This window comes from Sus scrofa, chromosome 1, assembly GCF_000003025.6.
Source record: "Sus scrofa isolate TJ Tabasco breed Duroc chromosome 1, Sscrofa11.1, whole genome shotgun sequence".
Taxonomy (NCBI): Eukaryota; Metazoa; Chordata; class Mammalia; order Artiodactyla; family Suidae; genus Sus; species Sus scrofa.
This window is the reverse complement of record NC_010443.5, coordinates 265,637,217-265,658,217: the sequence shown is the minus strand read 5'-3', so window position 1 is coordinate 265,658,217 and position 21,001 is coordinate 265,637,217. Positions and strand designations below refer to the sequence as shown.

General features: G+C 50.9%; 3 protein-coding genes across 5 annotated transcripts in view; 2 read left to right on the top strand and 1 right to left on the bottom strand.

The window, feature by feature from the left end:
* GOLGA1 (golgin A1) overlaps positions 1-3,043 on the top strand; it is a 50,733-nt gene extending 47,690 nt beyond the window's left edge. For 2 of the 3 annotated variants that reach the window (XM_005654558.3, XM_013986679.2), the window contains exons 22-23: positions 152-238; positions 795-3,043. In XM_005654558.3, the coding sequence (XP_005654615.2) occupies positions 152-238; positions 795-875 (168 nt within the window). In that variant the 3' untranslated portion in view covers positions 876-3,043. The remainder of the gene's footprint in view (positions 1-151; positions 239-794) is intronic. The other variant, XM_013986672.2, reaches the window with a different exon arrangement.
* Positions 4,705-12,418, bottom strand: ARPC5L (actin related protein 2/3 complex subunit 5 like). Its single transcript, NM_001185134.1, has 4 exons — positions 12,270-12,418; positions 8,102-8,174; positions 6,018-6,194; positions 4,705-4,767 (listed from the first exon to the last, which is right to left on the bottom strand). The coding sequence occupies exons 1-4, from the start codon at positions 12,416-12,418 to the stop codon at positions 4,705-4,707; spliced, it is 462 nt and encodes a 153-aa protein (NP_001172063.1).
* On the top strand, positions 15,940-20,952 carry RPL35 (ribosomal protein L35). The gene is given in 4 exon segments (NM_214326.2): positions 15,940-15,966; positions 16,433-16,569; positions 17,679-17,760; positions 20,767-20,952. Coding segments are annotated over 4 exon segments (372 nt in total). The 5' UTR covers positions 15,940-15,963; the 3' UTR covers positions 20,917-20,952.

Genomic DNA, 21,001 nt, shown 5'->3' with positions numbered 1-21,001 from the left:
TCACCTCAGAATGCCCACCTCCACCCTGTACGTGGTCCTTGCTGACCCAGCCTGGAGCGCACAGGAGGAGCAGGAGATGCTGCCATTTAGCCCCCTGACAGCCCCCTTACTGCCACCAAGGCCCATGGCAGCAAAACTTACTTTGTTTCAGGCTTTTCACCTTATAAAAGCTGTGTCAGTGTTGCTGAACTTTTCACAAGAGGAGGAGAACATGCTCAAAGAAACCCTGGAGTATAAGGTAGGGTTTCCTGGTCTGCTGTCCGCCTTCCAAAACCTGTAGCCAGTCATCCCAGCCCTGGCAAGTGAGACCGGCCCACAGCGGCATCATTAGCTAGCTGGGAAGGTGCTTTTGGATGATGAACTTGACTTGGGCAGTATTTACGGAGGACATGCTTTGGGCCCACAGGTCTGTACTGCAGTTGACCCCCAGGCCTTATGTTTTCCAGGGCACTTGGGTATCCTTTCATCAGCAGCCCCAAGTCTGGCCAGCACCCAGACTTTTAAAAACTTGAAAAATATGCAGAAAGTATCTGCATAAATGCTATAGTCGGAAAAATGTTTAAGGAAGAATTACCCACATTCTTGTCAACTCAGTTTTTTTCCCCTTGTTTCCCTCCCATATTTAGTCCTGCACACTGGTTACAGCCATCATCGTCACAGCTCTGATGGCAGCCAGAGTCAGGCTGCACGGAGGGCAGGAGGGGGGCGGCCCAAGGATGAGGAGAGGGTCTGTCGGCTTCCTCTCTACCTAGTCCTGATTCCCATCTCAGGAGCCTTTTCTGTTTCAAACACAGATGTCATGGTTTGGGTCCAAGCCAGCTCCCAAGGGCAGCATCCGGCCATCCATCTCCAGCCCCCGGATACCGTGGTCCTAGGCGGAACTACCCAAGGATGGAGCTCCAAGGGCTGACACTTTTTCTGTGAAAAGAACACTGACACACCAGTCTGGGTGGGTTTTTAATCACTGTAACTGCAGTATTTTGTACAAGCATCTAAACATTGTTTACAAGACTTAAGGCCCACTTCCCTGCAGACTGATAGGAACTTCGGGAGGTAGCTGATCCTGTTATTCTGGTCACCACACGGGAGGGACCTGACACTACCCACATCTCCGCAGTGCTGCTAAAACCCCAGCTCTGGCCAGCACCCATCTGCACCTGAGTCCTCTTTCAATGTTAGCACTTAAAGCTGAAGCCATCAGCATGTCAGAGGGAAGGCGGCTGCTGCATTGGGTAGTGGCGATGCTGGACAAAGACAGCCCTTCCAAACAATGCCCAGCAGGCCAAACCCACCTGCTTCTGCCACGAAGCGCCAACGTGGTGGGGCTGGCTTTTAAAAACTCCCCTTCCCTGTTAGGATGTTTGGGTTCGGATGAGTTTAAGAGGTTTTTTAATCCTTTCTCTCTGGGAAACGTTATTCCACCTTGTTTCTCAAACCACCTAGAACTTTAGATGTGTCCATCTCTAAGGTATTCTGGGGCCATGTGAATTAATGAATATGCACCTTTATGACCGTATCTCATTTTACTGAAGAAAACTAGCAAATATGTAAGAAGATCCTTAGTACCAAATACACTCAATTGCCTTTTTAATGAATGTGTCTTGGATAGGTTGCTGGTAAACCATTTTAAACTATTTTTTATAGCTCAAGCTATTATAAACACGTCCTCTGTACTATAAAATCCATCTGACTGGTGTTCTTAAAGGAAAATGAGAGCATCGAGAGGAAATTCTTTCTGAGATTGGGACCCCGTCCCTTTGTGACGCCACTAGCAATCTGTGGCATCTGTTTCCCTCTGAGGCAGTGGTGGTGTTTCGTTTGCTTATTTGCTCTCATTTCTGTGTTGTAACACTGAGCAGATGCTGATCACAAGTTTTCTACTACTAAGGACAGTCCACTGTATTCAGAAAAGCAGCAGCTGTCCCTACCCTCGTCCCCGGCCTTGACCAAAACATAGGAGGCAGTCTGCCTTGTGTGTGGAGCCACCATCCCTCCCAGTCGTCCTTCCCCCACATAATTTAAGAGGACACTACAGTGACGTATGGTGTCCAGACAGCCTCCAGCTGCAGTACTGGAGAGCACGCAGATGGCTCTGAAGTGACTGATGAAAACTCTGTTCATTATCATTAAAGAAAAGGGAACATGCTTGCCCTAGATAAGCCACAATATTGAGTCTAAAGGGAAATCATATATTGATGGAATAGTCTGATGAAAGTTCTACTGGTTAAATAAAAAACTGCATTAATAACTGGAGCTCCTAACTTTACTATCAGTTATCCAATGATGTAAAATTATGTTTAGGGTTAAGATACAAAGTATTTCTCACAGAAAAACAAGGATTTGCAGTTAACCTGTAACATGCCACGGACCTAGAAGCACCACGCAAGGGCAGCATTACCCTTGTCCCAGCTGGGGCTCTGCCATCCAAGGGACCCGCTCTCCATTACCTACCTCCTCCTGTGGCTCCCCCTGCAGGTGTCTGATCCTTGTCTAGGATGCTTTTTCCATTTATCTGGTGGGGACACCAAACAGGAGTCCCTTCTGTTCCGTTAACTTTGATGAGTAAGAGTTAGCTGTTCCAGGAAAGACTCCCAAAGTTTGGGTAGTTCAGGGCTTGCCAGAGGCAACAAGAGTATAGCCACAGGAGCCCCACTCGGCTCCTCTGTGGCCTCTGCAGCTGGTCTCACCCCCACCCACGTACACGGCGGTTTTATGCGTGGTCATGGGGTCCATGCCTCAGTCTGTACTTGCACAGGGAGGGTTCATTCTGATTAGGCTTTCCTCCTGCATGTTGAAGTTCTGTCAGCTTTAAGAGGAGAGTGGAGTAAATATTCTAAGTGATGTCATGCACTTTCACTTGTATAAAACATTCTGTGATAGAGACAGTATGCATCGCCCTTTATATGAGCATTGGATCTTGATCTTGGCCTCCATGTTGTAAATAGGGATTGTATTATCTAAAACTGCTGTAGAGAATTCACTTGTGGTGCAATACACTTTTTGATTAAAGCTCTTCCATCCAGATGCAGTGGGTTTTACTTGATACAGTTTGGTGTTTCAGTGTTTCTTTGACTGGTTAAATTTAGCACATTGTGTCTCGGATTCAGAACTTAAAGGGCTGTAGGGGCTGTGGAACATGTCTTTCAGAAAGAGCCTCCCCCGACTGGATCTGGCTGAATAAACTTTATATTTAGTTTAATGAAGCCGGCAGCCTAGTGTTCCCTCCCAGGAAGGGTAGGGGGTCCTGCAGAGGAGCCGGGAGGATTGTCACTGTGGTCAACATCCATCTCAAGGCCCGCATGATGGGGTTGAGCTTTAGAAATGTGAATGGGGTCCTTAGCTTTAATTGAATGCAAAGTGTAGTCACATGTGCTAAAAAGGAAAGAAAAGCACCTCTGCTCTTCAGAGGGGCTTATTGTTAGTGGTTACAGGGAACAAAATGTTCCTATTATATCTGTAGGCTGATTGCTACCTGTCTCTGGCTCTTAATCCTTTGAAGAAAATTCCTTAGAGTTCTCATGTGGCTCAGTGGTAGCGAACCTGACTAGAATCCACGCGTACACGGTTTTGATACCCGGCCTTGCTCAGCAGGTTAAGGATCCAGCGTTGCCGTGAGTTGTGGTGCAGGTCAGACATGGCTCGGATCTCGCGTTGCTATGGCTTGTAGCTGTGGAGTAGGCCAGCAGTTATAGCTCTGATTCAACCCCATAGCCTGGGAACTTCCATATGCTGCGGGTTCGGCCCTACGAAGACAAAATAAACCAAAAAAACTCAACATCGCAGTGTTCCTGCCAAACAGCTGAACCCAGCGTCAGGACATGGTGCCTGGGCCCTTCTGAGCCCTGAACTCTCAAGAGTCCAAGTGCAGCCACACAAACTGAAGACTTTGAAAGTTTAGGTCAATTATTGAATGTCTGGCCCTTTATTAAACTCCAAAATGACATACAGATCAAATGAGTAAAAGGAATAGTTATTCAGCAAAACATCTCTCTGTAGCAGCAAAACATGTCTGCAGTTCAGGCCTGAGGTACTATGGTGGCTGGACTGCCACACTCCCTCCCTAGGGTGGTCAGCAGGGACACACGTCTGCCCCTCCACATCCAGTGCCCAGGACAGGCAACCTCGCATTCACTACCATCTCATTCATTACTCTTTTTTTTTTTTTTTTTCTTAATATACACTAAACACACCACAGAGTTATATACTAATAAGCCAAGAGCTTTATTGATGCAGCAGGCACTTTACAATGAACCCAAGAGAGCCCGCCTTCTCTGGGAGGATGGGCTGTCTGTACAAACCCTCGGGGGTTTTCCACTTCAAAAAACCAAGCTCTCCCTTTACCGCAGCCCTTGGATCTGCACCTGCCCAAATCATCCCTCCCCTGTTTTTAACAGGCAGTGCACACAGGTACACCTGACCGACCAATGATGGCCAGCCACTCTGGCAGACAGTCACAATGTCAGTTCTGCATTACTCGCGGACAAAGGCATAGACTATCAGATCCTGCAAAGGATTTAGGAAACAGTAAGACGATTTCTCCCTCCACCTTGAAAATAAAATACACTTCAGCGGATGCATGTCCTGAAATTGTTTAGTTGGGAGTTGCTAGGAAGATGGCCGATTGTCAATCCCTTCTTCGCCAGCCTGTGCATCCAAAATTCTTCTCAAGGTAACATGAGTCTTTTTTGTTTGTTTGTTTTTGTTTTAAACAGTCTTTCTTGCTGTAAGAACTCTTATAATGGAGCCTAGTCCTCCTACTGCTAATGCCTGTGGGGGCAGGAAAAGAAAGGTGTCAAATGAGACCTGGTTGGCCAAGGGGAGCCTAACTTAGCAGGGGAGATGGGACCGTGCACTCCCAACATGCAGCAGACCCTCTGAAAAAGGATTCCTGGGCGAGGACAGTTAGGAGGTGCCAGCGGGGCCCACGTCCTATGGACAGAGCCCTGTCCTGGAACCAAGGGCCCCCAAGAGCTGCTAGCTGTTGAGGCAGCAGAACTGGGCCTGAGAACATTGTTACCAACATACAGAGCCCTCCAGTTTCCCTCTGACAAGCTGATGGTGACCAGCCCACAGGCGCAGCCGGAAGTGCTTAGACAGACACTAGCCCATTAAGAGCTGAAATGTCAGCAAGGCTGAGCACCAAGCTGCTTTACTTTAAAAGGGGCAGAGGGCTTGCCCAGTTCCCCTGAGCACCATGGTCACCCTGAGCCACTGAGCCTAGGAGCCCACTTTCCAGAGCGGGCAGGACACACCCACCAGCAAGACGGAAGTCCACACCCCAGCCCAGCCCTGAGGCTGCCCAAGCGACTGACCCCTCAGTGAGGGCCACGCCCTTAAAATTCAACAGAGCCTTTTAGGAAGGCATTTGAGTTGGTACTAGCCGGGTCCCCTTTAATGACAGGCAGGCTTCCTGGAGCTCTACAGGGCAGAGGACAGTGGCACACAGGCAGGACACAGGCTTGATGAAAGGCCTTGCTTTTGTACTGACCCCAGCCAAGGTCAGGCACAGCTTTTCCTGCATCAGGTGGATGAAGGTCCTGCTGAGCGACTGCCAAGCTTTCTGGTACTGCCCGCTCCGGCCTGGGGAGGCTGAGGCCGGAGCAGGAAGCCCTCAGAGCTAACCAGAGGATGCAGCCCTGCATCTAAGACCCACAACTACCACCTCAACCAACCCACAGAAAGTATTACAGAGCGCCAGCCACCAGCAAGCCTGCCTGCCTGCCTCTCACATGGACTCCCTGGCTACCTGACCACGCCGAGTCACCCACCCCATGCCTGCCTGGCGTAAACCAGCTGCTACGGCAATGGCGACTCTCAGAGACAGCAGACCCCCTACCACGTACTTCCGTGGGAGAGGTAAGTGCTCAGATGTCCCAGGTTGCTTGAGGCATGGCCCCTTCCTCTCACATGCCTCTGAGACTCTCCTACGTTTGTTTTGGATAACCTGGTCTGCTGATGTGAACCCCGGGGTTGGGATGAGTCGGTGGGCTGCCTGAGCAGGCCATGGGTTCACATACCTTTTCATGCCACTGGAGTAACACTGCGCTGCTGTTTTCTGTGGGCTTCTCAAACCCTTTATAAATGTACTTCATTAGCAAGTCGATGCCATTTCTGTCCAGTGACTGCACAGCCTGCTCAATTTCGCTGCTCTTAAAATTTGTAAGCACTTTCAGCACCACACCCTGGGCCCGTTCCTACAGAGGAAAGAGAGCGGGGAGGGAGGCTCAGAGCCATGGCCCAGGCATAGCCACGTCCCGCAATGCAGGCTCAGAAACACCAAACCAAGTAGTCAGAACTCATTAGAAACACTGCCCAATTTCTAACTCATCTGGAATGGTTAAAAAAATAACTAGGCTGAAATTGTTTTATTCATTTAAATTTCCAAGTATCCCAAAGTATTCAAAGCCAATAATTTTTTTATTCCACTTACTTGACGGGGAAATAAGTGGTTTACTGGGGGAGGCATCACCACTTTTTTTTAGCTGCACCCACAACACACAAGAGTTCCCAGACCAGGGATCGAACCCATGCCACAGCAGCAACCCAACAAGCCACAGCAGTGACAATTCTGGAATCTTAACCCATAGCCCCACGTGGGAACTCCCAAGCATCATTATTTTTGATGGCACCAGCAAGGCCTTAAGCACTATAAGATCATAACTGTGGAGATCTAGATTTAAAAAAACAAACAGGAGTTCCCGTCGTGGCGCAGTGGTTAACGAATCCGACTAGGAACCATGAGGTTGCGGGTTCGGTCCCTGCCCTTGCTCAGTGGGTTAAGGATCCGGCGTTGCCGTGAGCTGTGGTGTAGGTCGCAGACGCGGCTCGGATCCCTGTTGCTGTGGCTCTGGTGTAGGCCAGGGGCTACAGCTCCGATTGGACCCCTAACCTGGGAACCTCCATATGCCATGGGAGCGGCCCAAAGAAATAGCAAAAAGACAAAAAAAAAAAAATAAAAATAAAAAAAAACAAACAAAAACACGTTTACTTGGCTGCAGCTTCCCTCTCGTTCACCCCAGGGTAACAAAGGGGCCATTCTGCTCCAGGTTTGAGAGGTGCAGCAATTGGTTACATCAAGATGCCATCACAGGGAGTTCCCGTCCTGGCTCAGAGGAAATGAATCTGACTAGTATCCATGAGGATGTAGTTTTGATCCCTGGCCTTGCTCAGTGGGTTAAGGATCCAGCGTTGCTGTGTGCTGTGGTGTAGGGTGCAGATGCCACTCGGATCCATGTTGCTGTGGCTATGGTTTAGGCCAGCAGCTACAGCTCCGATTTGACCCATAGCCTGGGATGGCAGACTCCATATGCTGTGGGTGCAGCCCGAAAAAGATGAAAAGTAAGTAAGTAAATAAATATCTTAAAAGCTTTTTTTTTTTTTTAAAAAAAAGAGGCCATCACAAGATGGTGGAATTCCAGCTTCAGAGAGACCCCTGGGAGTTCCCATTGTGGCTCAGCAGTAATGAACCCAACTAGTATCCATGAGGATGTGGCCTTGCTCAGTGGGTTAAGGATTCAGTGTTGCTGTGAGCTATGGTGTAGGCCAGCAGCTATAGCTCCAATTCGAACCCTAGCCTGGGAAGTTCCATATGCCACAGGTGCAACCCTAAAAAGACAAAAAAAGAGACCCCTTTCTCTGAACCAAATTTTAGATAGTCTCAGCAATGAGATTTTAGATGGCCTAAGTTCTGCAGTCTGCACAGCTATATCGTCTGCCTAGTTTTTAAGAGGCAGATCATAAAAGCACTAAAAACCCTTTTGCAAATAAAGCCTATTCAATAGCTTATAAAAGCACTGCTACGTCCCACATGGCAAGCTAATTTATAGTTTTGTTCATCAGGAAGGGCTGGGCTGACTTCTCACCCCATGAGGGCCTGGTTCGGAAGTGAACGTTTCTTTGGGGAAACACTGACAGCTCTGGTACAGGAGCACCAGGAGGCTTTCGTGGAAACACTGCCCAGTGCCAATGCACTCTCCTAGCAGATACTCGCTGGTGCAGTGATGAAACAGACGCTGTCCAGAGCCCCAGCGAGTTCACACTGGACAACCACAGCCCTGGTCCCAACACCACCCAACAAGAGCTGCAGCTCGACCCAGTTTACCTTCACAGCTTGATTCTTGGTGTTGACGGGGGAGTTCCGTAAGGCTGCGTGAAATGCCCGAAGCATGTCCCCTGTGCATCTCCAGTTAAGGATGGCTATGCTCTAGCATGTCCATGCTTTTATTAATGAACTCATGTCAAAAAGAACTTGAGAGTCAAATGGCATCTTATCCACATCCACCCACCTCCCCCTGCAGCTTCCAAGCAGGCACAGCTTGATTAGAGGGTCACCTGCAGCTCTCCTGAGCCACACGGAGGGCGGAAGGGGTATTTCTACCAACCCTGCAAGCCCTCCTGCCACCCCTAAACCTTCCCCTTCAAAGCCAGTGTGGACACACACACAAGCATGCACTCTCTGGAAGGTAGCAGCAAAGCAACTGCCCCCTTGGGGAAATTTGCACAAAATCTGACTGAGCTGGATTGCACCTGCTCGGCACCAGCCACCATAAGTGCCCTACTAGACCCTCGTGATCACTGTGTGAAGTTACCATTCTCATCCTCTCTTCTTAAAAGGGAAGAATGAAGGCACAAACGGAAGTCTCCTAACTCTTAATCCAATGTTTGTCTCAGGTAAACTACTGAAGAAATTAAGATGTGCTAAAACTTTTATCTTCCAAGACCTATCCAGGCCAGTGGGGTCCCAACTGAGGGGTATTTAATAACCTAGAAGAGCCTTCTGCCAACAAAACGAACCAATCCCCCCCTACACACACATTTCCCAAACCTTAGTTGGAGTCCTGACACATGCTTTGCTGAGCTTAGAATACCCAGCACACAAAAGAAAATTACAATCTGGGTTAGGTCCCCAAAGGTGACACCTATTTTAAACTGAATTACATCAGCTGACTTTCATTTCCTCATCTGAAACACTGGCTTCAGCCAAAAGGCTTCAAAAATAGAACAAGAAATGGCTTCTACCCAATCGGGGTCTCTCCTCCTCTTCCTGCAGCGATACCCACGTGTGAACAGACAGCCTCCCTAGCAAAGCTGAGTCCCTGGTCTTCCCTAGTGAGGCCTCCATCTTGACTGAGCCGGGTCCATACAGCCAGGGAGCCACCCCTGCGGGCTCCCTAGCACCCTGCTGGGCTCTGACCTACCTTCCAATTTGAGGCAGCCCACTCTCCCACACCCCCCATATCTGTCAGCTTTGGAATTCCTTTTTCCCAGCCAGGTGAGGGCCAGCCTGATACCAGCCACTTATAACTTCTACCTCAGAACTCTTTTCTAATTTGGCATCCCAGAGCAATGAGCAGAGTCCCAGAGCCTTAAGAGGAAACGTGGGCTGGCACTCTTCACTAACCAGCATGGCTGGGAAACAAAATATTTCAGAAGATGAATGGATAAGGGTAGGATAACCAGTCCAGGGGGCAAAAAGAGTCACTGCTCTAGAGTTAATCTCGCTGTGGTGCCTGTCTACCAAGCATTCACTGCAGGTGTTGACAGGCAGGGCCACCAGCGGCTGAGGGGTCTGGGGAGCGAGGAGGGGCCTACCATTTATCAAGCCGGCCTCCAGACTCAGCACCTAGTCACCTGTAGATCAGGGTTTCTCAACCACAGCACTGCTGACATTTTAGACCAGATGACTGATGTAGGGTCTACCCTGTGCATCATACAATTTACCAGCATCCCTGGCCTCTCTGCACTGGATCCCAGTAGCACCCCCCAAGTTGTAACGATCAAAATATGTCCAAAAATAGACAAATTTCTTTAGGGGGAGGAGAGTGCAAAATCACTCAAAACCACTGCTCTTGCCAGATTCCCGCTCCAAGGGACCAAAAGGTACCTCAGCAAGCAAGAAAAGGATCTAGTGCTTAAAAATCCCTACAAGGGCTCAGAGCCTGTGCCCAGGTGTTTTCACATGTAATCTCATCCCTGCTAACAGTTCTTTGTGACAAGAGTGATTATTCTGATTTTAAAGGCAATGAATCTGAGGCTCAAAGAAGGAAAATGACCTGCCCAGGGTCACAAAGCTAAGCTGTCCAGGTGGCCTTCAAACCCAAGTATGCCTGATTCCAAAGCCAAGCTCTTTCTACAACCTCTGGCTGCCACGCCACGCACAGACCCTAGGTGCACATCCAGGACACTTGCTGTGTGTCCAGCCCTGTGCTGAAGCCTTCTGGCATGTTGTCCGGTGATGCCGCTGTTGAACCTGTAAGCCAAGCTTGGTTCTCCTCCCTTTCACAGAGGTAGATGCCGAGGGTCACAGAGCGAATGAGATCTGCTCAAAGTCACAGAGCCAGAGCATGACTGAGCTGGGTGTGTGCGGATGTGCAGCCCATGCTCCATTTCATCTGTGTGATCTCCCATCACCACAGGCCTCCCTCTACGCACTAGGACAGGCTTACTCCCCACACCCCCGTCCCCCATCAACGCCTATCCCTACTCCCCTTGCTCTGTCCTAAGACTCCTAGAAACCTGTTCTATAGTTTATTAATCTAATGTAAATCCAATACCTGGCACACGGTAAGGACTCAGCAAATATTAGTTCCTTCCTCCTCCCTTCCCGGCCCTACATTTGCCAGGATTTCCGTTCTCATCTGCTAACCTCCCTTTCCCCAATCCCAAGAAGTACATCCTCCGTGGTAACCAGGTTTCTGACACTGCCATTAGTGAAGAAACTACCATCCCCTGCCTCCAAGCAGCCTCAAGGAACCTATCACATCAGAAGCATAACCAAGACATGACCTTTGATAAGTCCCTACAGCACCAGGACGAAGACAGCAGATAAACAGGCCTTGTTCTCCCCTTCTGTGGATGGTCTGAGCCACAGGCCTGACTCTGGAGCCCTTTCGGCAATGCCTGCCCACAGGCCAGGTTCTGCACCAGACTGCAGAATCAAGGTTCCCTCATGGGTACCTTCTCATAACTCCATTTCACCAATGGGGTAAGAAAGGTGATCCTGATGGGGCAGGAAATCCAAGTTTGAATCCCCATCTTTGAAAACACATTTGTTCAAACAAAAAATGTCTGAAGGTTTTTGTTTCAAGGCCCACTGGAGGAACACTGCAGGACTCCTCCCAAAGGCAGTCAAATGGGTTCGACTTGCCAAGCTGAGTCAAATGATTAAACACCCAGAACCTGATTTATATACAGTACAGCCTGAGCCTCCAACCTTGCCCTGGCAAGTGCGGGGGAGGGGTGGGCACTTCCTGTAACACTATTTGAATAAAGAAAAATCCTTCCTGTGAGAATAAGTCAGTTTCCTGTGCTCAAACTGCTAAGCGACCAAGCAGGCTGTGACAACCACCTCTATTTTTAATCTTGTTTTCTAAATGCTTGTTTTCTGTGACCACAGAAGACTCATTTCCAGTCGTGGGGCTCTACTTTTACATCTCACTTTACGTTGCCTGGTTTTTCTTAGCTCTAAACTACTAGTTTTTTCCACTGCTTTCTGAACAAGAAGGCTATTGGGGGGAAGGAGCCAAGACTCACTTGTTGAAAGTGGCTAAGACCATGGAGGTCCAAAGCCCAACGGTTGTAGGAAAGTACGAAGAGGTGAGAAAGAGGGGCATCAAGCTGGAACGTTCAGAACGATTCTGGGATGGGAGATGGAATCGCAGACCTCAGGGCCGGACTAAGGCTAAGGCTGCAGCCTTCGCTCCCACGTGGGTCCTTTCTTCCCCGAAGCCACCCACCCACCTATTTTCATGTGGTGCTGCAATCCAGCCCGAGAGGACTGTGTCTGGGAGCCGCCCTGGCCTCTCAATTACTCAGCGGTAGCTCACCTTGGCCCCTCCCGCCGATCAAGCCCGAGAATGGCCCTGTTTCCTGCCTGGGAGAGATGGAGTGACAGGGCACCCAAGGAAGGGCCAGCCTGAGAGGGATGAGGAGGCAAGGGGGAGGAAAGAGGAGAGGCCTCGCAGAGGAGGGGCCAGCCGAGCCAGACGCCAGTCCGGCATGCTGCTGGGGCCGCCGAGCAAGCCGGCCCACCAGGATACAGGGGCTCCAGGGGTCCGGGCCGGGGACAAGGGAAGTAGAGAGGCCGGGTGAGAGAAGTGGGGATGCCTGGTCCGAGGGGAGCTGGATCGGTAGGGAGCTGAGAGACTGACCTGAGGGAACCACGGATGAGAGAACTGGGGAGGTCGGCCTGAAGGGCCGGAGCCGGGGATGAGGGGAGTGGGAAGGCCAGGCCAAAGGGGAGCCCAGGCCGCCGCGCTGGGGAAGGATATTGCCGCAGGAGCCCGTCCACTTCGCTAGGGTCCGGGCCTGGCTCGGCCGCCGCCGCCGCCGCCTCCTCCTGCTCGTCCACGAATTTGTTCTCATCAAATTCATCGATGTCCACTCGACGGAAGCGCGAGGACAATGTGTTCCGGGCCATGGCGGGGGCTCGGCGCCCGCTCAGCCAGCTCCTCTCCGGGGCAGACCTCCACTCCACTCCGCTCGGAACCGGCTCCGGCTCGGGGGCGGGAAGCGGCGACCCGGCACCTCCTCCACCTCCTCCGCGCGCAGCCGCAGCTGCCCGCCCACTTCCGGGCCACGCCGGAACCGGAAGTGCCGGTAGGAGGGATGGGCGGGGTGTGGCGGGAAGCGCCGAGAAGCTGTTCTGGAAGACGGCCTTGTGACTCTCTCCGGGACTCCTATCTTCGTGTAGCCTAAGTCTTCCTGACTGGGAAACAGGCGCCCAATCCCGCGAAGGCTCAGCACCTGGGCGGCGCCATAACTGCACTCTTCTTCGGCTTCGTTCCTGCACCGGAGGAGCCCCTGGCTCTGGAAGGGGCGAGGGCGTGCATGGTCGGGGACTCTGGGTGTCATCACTGTCCAGATTGAGGGGGCATGGGTCACCGGGAGAAGAGACCCAGCGCTGCCTGCCGAGTGCTGGATAGGTTTCTTGGAGAAGAAACCTATCCAGCTGAGGCCTGAAGGATGAGTAGTAGTTCTTGTGCCCAGGGAGTGACGTAGGGTTAGGAGAACGTATGGTCTCAGATTTTAGGAGTTTCGGACGCTACCTTACTGAGCTTAGAGGAGGTTGCTTTTGCCTTACTGTTGTAGTGACTCTTGTTAATGTACTGGGAGATTTTAAAGACGTTTAAAGTGTGTCCAGGGTGCTGACAAGACAGTGAAGGCATTTGGACCTCAGTATTCTGAGCCCTGCGCGTGAAGCAGTCACCTTGACCGAGGGGGAGGTGGGCAGGGATAGGGAGATGGCCCAGTGGCCACCCTTCTTGCGGAGGGCGAGGTCTTGGGGCCTGAGAAGTCTTGTCTGGCTGGAGCAGTAAGGGTCTCCCCAGTCTGAGATGGGGAAGGTTGAGCAGAGCACAAATACGGCAGAGTCAAGTGCTACTCTGTGGTGCGTGGGCTGTTGCTTGAGGGGTTCTGTTAATGAGCCTTAGCCTTAGACTACATTGGGTCTTCGTTTTCATATGATAGTACTCTTTTTTAATGAAGACCTGTAGTTAGTGAAATGACCCGTTTCATTGCTTCAAATACTTCTCATGAACTGTCTCTACAGATCAAAAAATTTTGCCAGACTAGGATGCTATCTAGGGTGTTAAAGACAGACTCCAACAGGAGTTCCCTGGTAGCTCAATGGGTTAAGGATCCAGCAGTCTTACTCCTGTGGCAAGGCTTCTATCCCTGGCCTGGGTACTTCCGCATGCAAAACAACAGCAAAAGACTCCTACAGTGGGATAGGTGCTGAATAAAAGTCCCAGGGGTCCTGGAAAACTTGCCTTTCAGCTCCATACCTTGAAAGAAATCTGTGTGACTCAGGCCACAATACAGCAGAAATTCATATTCCCAGAACATCCTGATCAGAAGGAACTTTAAGCCAGAAATGCTCACTTTTACAAGTAAGGAAAAAGCCCCCAAATAAACTGGTGAATGAAATAATGTCACTGGTTATGATCGTGGATTTCCATTCCAGTCAGGGAGGCAGAATTTTCAAAATCCATAGGATTCTATGTCAGGGATAACTGGTTGCTGAGGGGAAAAAAAAAAACCATGCAGTTCCTGAGAATACCTTAATGGTCAAGAGGTGGCCCTGAGGAGGTGACACTTAACAGGGACCTGAAGGAAGTTAAGGAGGGAGCCAAGCAAAGGTTCAAAGGCAGGGCAAGCTTGGTGTATTCCAGAAACAGTAAAGCCACACTGGAGCAGAAGAGGGAGAAGAAATGAGATGGAAGGGAGGTGGGGGCAGGAGCTGCTGTAGGGTGAGGCTTTGTAGGCTGAAGAAAGGATGTGGTCTTGACAGGCCCTTGAAATTCTGGGCAGAGCAGTGACACAATTTGACTCAAAATTGAAAAGGGTCCTTCTAGCAGCTGTACTGAGAACACATGGAGCAAGAGCCAAACTGGTGATTTAAGAGATGACACCAGTGGTCCCAGTGACAGTGGTGGCTCAGGCCTGGCAGGTGCCAATAAGAGAAATGGGATAAGTTTGGGTATTTTGAAGATAAAGGCTGTAGAATTTGGAAATGGATTGGATGTGGCATATAACAAACAGTAGTCATAGATGGCTTCAAGTTCCAAAAAGATGTACACAATCATTAACAGAACTATAAGCATTTAGAAAAACAGGACAGCCAAGTTCCTGTGCACCATTCAACTTCCATGTAAAACTAATCCTTACCAGCACTGTCCTCTGCCCTCTCTTCCCTAGTTCCCTCCACTTCCTGGAAGTCTTGCCTCATTGTGGTCTGAGGCAATGCTTCTTAATTCAATTCATCCAACAAGTATTCATGTGCTGGGCCTGGAGTCTAGAAAAAATAAACCAGGTGTTCGCCATGGTTCTGCCCTTGGGGAACTAACTTCCAGGCTGGCTGTGGAGATAAACACATAACTTTCATTTTAATTCAGTGTGTTTGGAGCTAAAGAGAGGATTGCACAGAAAGCTTCAGACACAAGCAGAGGCTCCCTGGAGGTGACACCTGACAGCAACAGGGGGCAACCTGGCTTTAATGAGAGCTCTAAGACATGCGGATGAGTCTTTGTTAAGGGCAGTAGAGTGACACTAGAGCACTGACTGATACACATTTGCTGGTTGGAGCAACGATAAAACTGTCCAGTTAGAAAGCTTGATCACTTTCCCTTCCCTTTAGCTTTCAGGGCCCCCTCAAGTGTTCATTAAACTGGGAGCATTAATATGGATAATACTTTGAGCAATTGTTACACATCAGGTCTTGGACTAGAGTTTTACATGTCATTTTCCTGATCCTCACAAATACCACACTTCACAGGTGAGAAAACTGACACTCAGGGGAAGGGATTTGATTTGCCTAGAGTCTCAGCTAGCTCCAAGCAACAGAGTAAGAATTTGAAACCGGGTCAGGTTCACTAAAAAAGCCATGACTGCTCTTGACCTTACCACTGGCTGCCTCCACTAGAATATTTATGCAGTTGGATTATACCTGTCTGACCCCGGTCCTCCCCGCCCACCTTGAAGTTCAAGTTCCCTCAAGGGAGGGGGGCCATGTTAATTCATCTTTGAAAACCCCAACCTTCATCCCCTATATTCCGGAACACTGGTTCCTAGCTGGAAGTAGTGCAGACTGGGCGATCAGCAAAGATTTACCGAATGAATGAATGAAGAAATAAATGAATCCGTCTTCACTCTGCCATCTCTGGCAAATTGCCCCTCACCCCAGGCCTCGCTTACCCCACTGCGTTGCTCAGGGCATTAGACCAAATCTAAGGAAGAGGCGAGCACTGCTGGGCGGGGCTCCGGCTCCCCGGAGCAGAGCTGGACTAACTTTACCACTCATTACTCGCGGCGCGCCAGTAGGGCTGGAAGTAGCAGGGAGGAGCTGGAGCTCCCCGGCCGCGGAGCCACTGGCCACGCCCACCGCTACCCGGCAGTAGTTGCCGAGGTCAGCCCCGCCTCTTCCTCTTTCCCTCCAAGAAGGCGGCGGCGGCAGCTTGCACAGCCATGGTGAGGGCCGGGGTATCGGGTGCCATCTGCGCGTTGTGGGGCTCGGGGGCTGGGGTGGGGGCCGCGAGGCGAGTCCTGGGAGCTCATCTGCCAGCCTGGCCTGTGGGACGCTGTGCGGAATGGCCTAGCATCGCCCCAGCCGGCTTCTCGCCTTCCACCAGAGGCCTGGGCCCGGAGAGGTGCTCGTTGCCTGGGCCTCTGTCTTTCCTTCTGCGGAATAGGGGTGGCAGCCCGTCTCGAAGCAGGCCTGGGCGAGACCGCGTCTGCTGGAGCCTGGGTTGCCCTGCCCAAGGCGCGGTCGTGCAGGCCCTCCAGCGCACCCTTGGCCCAGTGCGAGGCGCGCGCCCCGAGGGGCTGATCACGACGCGGGAGGAGGGGAGGACGGGAGGTGGAGGCCTCGGTAAGCGGCCGTGGGGCAGACGGCCCTGCAGGTGTTTGACCAGACTTTACTCTTTCTTGCGCGCAGGCCAAGATTAAGGCTCGAGACCTTCGGGGCAAGAAGAAGGAGGAGCTGCTGAAACAACTGGAGGACCTGAAGGTGGAGCTGTCCCAACTGCGCGTCGCGAAAGTGACAGGCGGGGCGGCTTCCAAACTCTCCAAGATGTAAGTGACGGATGTTCAGACCACGGCCCTCTGGGTGTGGGGGATACAAAAGCATTGGGAGCGTTTTAAGTGCCTATTGCATGGATCTGTGGGTGGGAACATCACGCCCTTTCTAGCCATCCTCTCCCGGCTCCCCTTGCTCAGGCCGAGGCGCCTGGAGACCCGCTGCCTTTACCTGCATTTGACCCTGTGGTCCTTTTGCCTGACACCTCCTTGGGCCTGTCTGGCTGGGGAAAGAACTGGCTGTCCCTGAAGACCTGTTTTAATGCTGCCTCCGAATATCTAACTGGAGCCCATTCTCCTACCTCCTACCAGCACTTGATTTTTGTCTTATCTCTCCTCACTTGGTTGCACCTCTTACTTGAGTTGTAGTGTAGCTGCTGTATGTGGAGCAAAAACCAAGCCTCGTGAAAGGAACATGGGTTTGGAGTTAGTCAACTTGGGCATAAAAATTCTGCTTCTGCCACATCTAACCTTCTGGACAGGTTGCCTGATCACTAAGGGTTTTTTCCCTTTCTATAAAATGGGTCCCCAGTAATTTTCTTATGTTAGTGTGCAAGCAACTTCTGTGGATCCTCAAGAGCGGTTTACCGTTAACTGAGTGGCCCTCATCCTGCTACATGCCTCATATTCAACATGATTAAAAATTCGCTTATCCAGCCTGTTCCTCATTTCAGCCTCCCCACTCATCCACCCCATCCCTAGCATTTCTGTTTCTCAGATGTCTCATTTTCCCTCCCAAGTGGCTCCTCCTATGACCCCCTGAACTGAACTTGGTTGCCCAGCTTGTGGCATGAGTCCCTCCAGTCAGCTCATTCAAATCAACATTGATTAGGTCTTCTTTATAGATTTCAGGATGTATGACCTGGGGTGGAATGTCTTTCCTGATCTGCCCTCCACCTCTTCTCATTAAGCCTCCTCAATGAACACTTCACAATTCTGCAAAAGCACTAGATATGTCAGCCATTCCCCTGTCCCCACACCTGGGATGCCCATGTATTGTCTCTTTAGCCTCCAGAACACCTTCCTCCTGAGATGGATGAAAATGGGGGAGCTGGTGGGGAGTGCTGTGTGCCTTCCCCATCTTCACTGATGTCTCTGTTTTGTAGCCGAGTTGTTCGCAAATCCATTGCCCGCGTTCTCACCGTCATCAACCAGACCCAGAAAGAGAACCTCAGGAAATTCTATAAGGTTAGTAGGGAAGGGAGGGTGGTGCTTGGCTACAAGGAGCAAAATTCCAGCTCTTCTTTGGCCAGCGGAGCAGTTTGGTAAGCTTCTCTACACAGGTGCTCAGAACGGGGCTTTCCAGAGCCTTCTCAGCTTTTTTGGTATGCCTTCTGACTAGTATATGGCAAGCAGACTGCATTTCCTTGGGGCTGCAGTTGTCAGGTACTCAAAGATGTGGGAGTCTTGCTAGAAACTTGGGGGTGGTGGGCGATTTGTTTTTTAGGGCCATACTTGTGGCATACGGAAGTTCCCAGGCTAGAGGTGGAATCGGAGCTACAGCTGCCGGCCTGTGCCACAGCTCATGGCAACGCCAGATCCCCAACCCACTGAGTAAGGCCAAGGATTGAGCCCGTATGCTCATGGATACTAGATTCACGTCTGCTGGGCCACAATGGGAACTCCCAGAAACTTGGGGTTTTGAATAAAATCTCACCAGTGTGATGAGTTTAAGGAGTTTGAGAATTAACTGTTTAAATGTTTTAATTGTATTGCTAGCCCAGTGTCATTCACTGTCCAGCATCTGGTATTATTTTTTAAATGGGGACTTCAAGGCTTAGGTTAAATTTCCCAGCGTCAACTACAATAAGTTGATTGATGGGGCCTAGGTTCCAAACAGTGTCTTAGGGAGGGGTGGGTTGAGTGTTGCTCAGCCTAGGATTTCCACAACCATTTCTGGTCTTGTCCTTAAAACTAGTATCATTAGAGTTCAAGGAGTGACATGGGACCAGTAGGAGAGTTTCCATGATGTGTATGCATACGTTTGACTTACTGTAAGGAGTTGGCTTGTGTGATTGTGGGGGCTGCTGTCAGGACAAGAATATCAAAGGCAGGCTGGAGCTCAACATTTGGTTGAAGCTGCTGTCTTCAGTGGGATTTTTTCTGATTACATTTGAAGAATGGCTTCACATCAGTACCCAAATGAGCATTTGGAAGACTAGAGCATTTGGTCTATCAAAAGAGGTGTGCCTGGAGTTCCCCAGGGGGAAAAAAAAAGAACTTGGTGGATTCTCTCTAGTGAAAAGATGATCAGAAATAAACCTTTGAGGAGTTCCCGTCGTGGCGCAGTGGTTAACGAATCCGACTAGGAACCATGAGGTTGCAGGTTCCATCCCTGCCCTTGCTCAGTGGGTTAACGATCCGGCGTTGCCGTGAGCTGTGGTGTAGGTTGCAGACGCGGCTCAGATCCCACATTGCTGTGGCTCTGGTGTAGGCTGGCAGCTACAGCTCTGCTCAGACCCCTAGCCTGGGAACCTCCATATGCCGCGGGAGCGGCCCCAAAAATGGCAAAAAGACAAAAAAAGAAAGAAACCTTTGAGGGAATTTCTGTTGTGGCTCAGTGGCTTATGAACCCAAATAGTATCCTTGAGGAAGTGGGTTTGATCCCTGGCCTCACTCAGTGGGTTAAGGATCTGGTTTTGCCAGGGTTGTGGTATAGGCTGGCAGCTACAGCTTTGACCTGTAGGCTGGGAACCTCCATATGCCATGGGTTCGGCCCTAAACAGCCAAAAAAAAGGTTGCCTGGGCTGGCCCATCCCAGGAAATACTAGTTTCTTGGAAGAGTGCTGCCACCTCTGGATGTGTTTTTCCGAGAATTGGGTCCTGAAACTGTCATCAGGCTCTCAGGGGTGGGGGGGATGATGTGGAGGGTGGCCTTGGTGACCATCCAGTGAGTTACCCTCGACAGCCAGGTGGGGCTTAGGGAGGTAGGGGTCTGCCTCTGCTTCAGCTGAGGTGTTGAGTAAATTAGGCCCTGGCCTGGGCCAGCTGATAGGAGGAGTGTGCGCAGACAGACTTCCACGCTTCTGGGTCTCTTCTCGAAGCCCGCCCCTCCTTTGCCCTTATCTCCTGCCTTTTTTCTGCAGTTCTCTGCACCCAGGATGTTCTTGATCTGAACCTCACTCAGCCGCCCTGTGCCTTTCCCTCCGGGCTGTTGGCAGTTCCCGGCTTGAGCTGCCGCTCTTCGGAGCTCTTGTGCCTGCTCTGGTTTCTCTCCTTTCACCATCCATGTTGTTTGGTTTTGACGCTCTTGCCAGTCATTAGGTGAAACCTTCCTTAATCGCTTTCCTTCTCCCCACCAACGCACGACTTGTTTTCTCTCCCACGTTCTGGGATGGGAGTTCCTTGAGCCAGGAACAGGTCTCATTCCTGGCTAAGCACCTACCATAAGGCCTCAAGTTGAAGAGGCCCCAGAGGACCTTTGCGGAACAAGAGACCTTGAGAGCTGCCAGGAGGTGGGGTGGGAGCAGTGATGGAGATGATGGTTCTGTGAAAGGTCTGGGAGCAGGAGTGGTGGGAGGGGCCCCAAGGCAGGAAGCGGGGCTTTGCCCCTCACAGCAGGATGACTGGAGCCAGGCCCGATCTTCCCTCTGAGCTGCATGTCATCACAGGAAACGCCACAGGTACCTGGCAGACCCTCTAGGTAAATGGAGCCCAGCTTAAGCTGGACACCCCACACTCCTCCCGCCGGTTCACACATCCATGCCTTAACTTAAGCCAAGATAACAGCCGCCTTCAAGGCTTGGTGGGTGCCACATGTCCCTTGCTGGGTTAGGGTGTAACACTGACTCGGGCTCGGAATTGGTGGAAAGAGCACCAGATAGGGAAGTCACTTGATTGGGGGGCATGCCCCAGGTCTGCCACAGCTTGACTGAGATTTGGGCAAAGTTAAGTCACTTCTTAGCCTAGTAAGTCAGTAAACTTAAAGTGGGGGCAGTCCTCTTTCAGTTTGGAATTTGGGGAAATTAAAAGGTTACTAAGCGGAGTAGGTGGCCTGCCCACACTTCATTCTGCAGTCCCGTGTTGACAGCCGCCTGCTGGACGAATGTCATACGGCTCCTCACGCTTGCGTCTCCCCCGCACCCACCTCCCTCAGTCACTCCCCAACACTTCACTTCTGACTGGGGCTTCCTTAGCTACTACAGTAGCTCCCAAACCCTGGTCCTCAGCTTCCCCCGCTCCCCCCTCATCCAGGGCAAGAAGTACAAGCCTCTGGATCTACGGCCCAAGAAAACACGTGCCATGCGCCGCCGGCTCAACAAGCACGAGGAGAACCTGAAGACCAAGAAGCAGCAGCGGAAGGAGCGGTTGTACCCACTCCGGAAGTTCGCCGTCAAGGCCTGAGCATCCAGGGAGCAATAAAAGAAACAAACTGGCTGATGTTGCTTTGTGTTTATAGGCATTTGAACTAACTTCTGGAGAGATGGGC

Bases quoted from the DNA above. Each gene is read 5' to 3' on its own strand.
- ARPC5L (NM_001185134.1), bottom strand. From the start codon at position 12,418: ATGGCCCGGAACACATTGTCCTCGCGCTTCCGTCGAGTGGACATCGAT. The intron at 8,175-12,269 runs ATATCCTTCCCC...CTGGAGATGCAC, and splicing joins GTGGACGGGCTCCTGCGGCA to AGGGGACATGCTTCGGGCAT. The intron at 6,195-8,101 runs GTAAACTGGGTC...TTTCCTCTGTAG, and splicing joins CCAAGAATCAAGCTGTGAAG to GAACGGGCCCAGGGTGTGGT.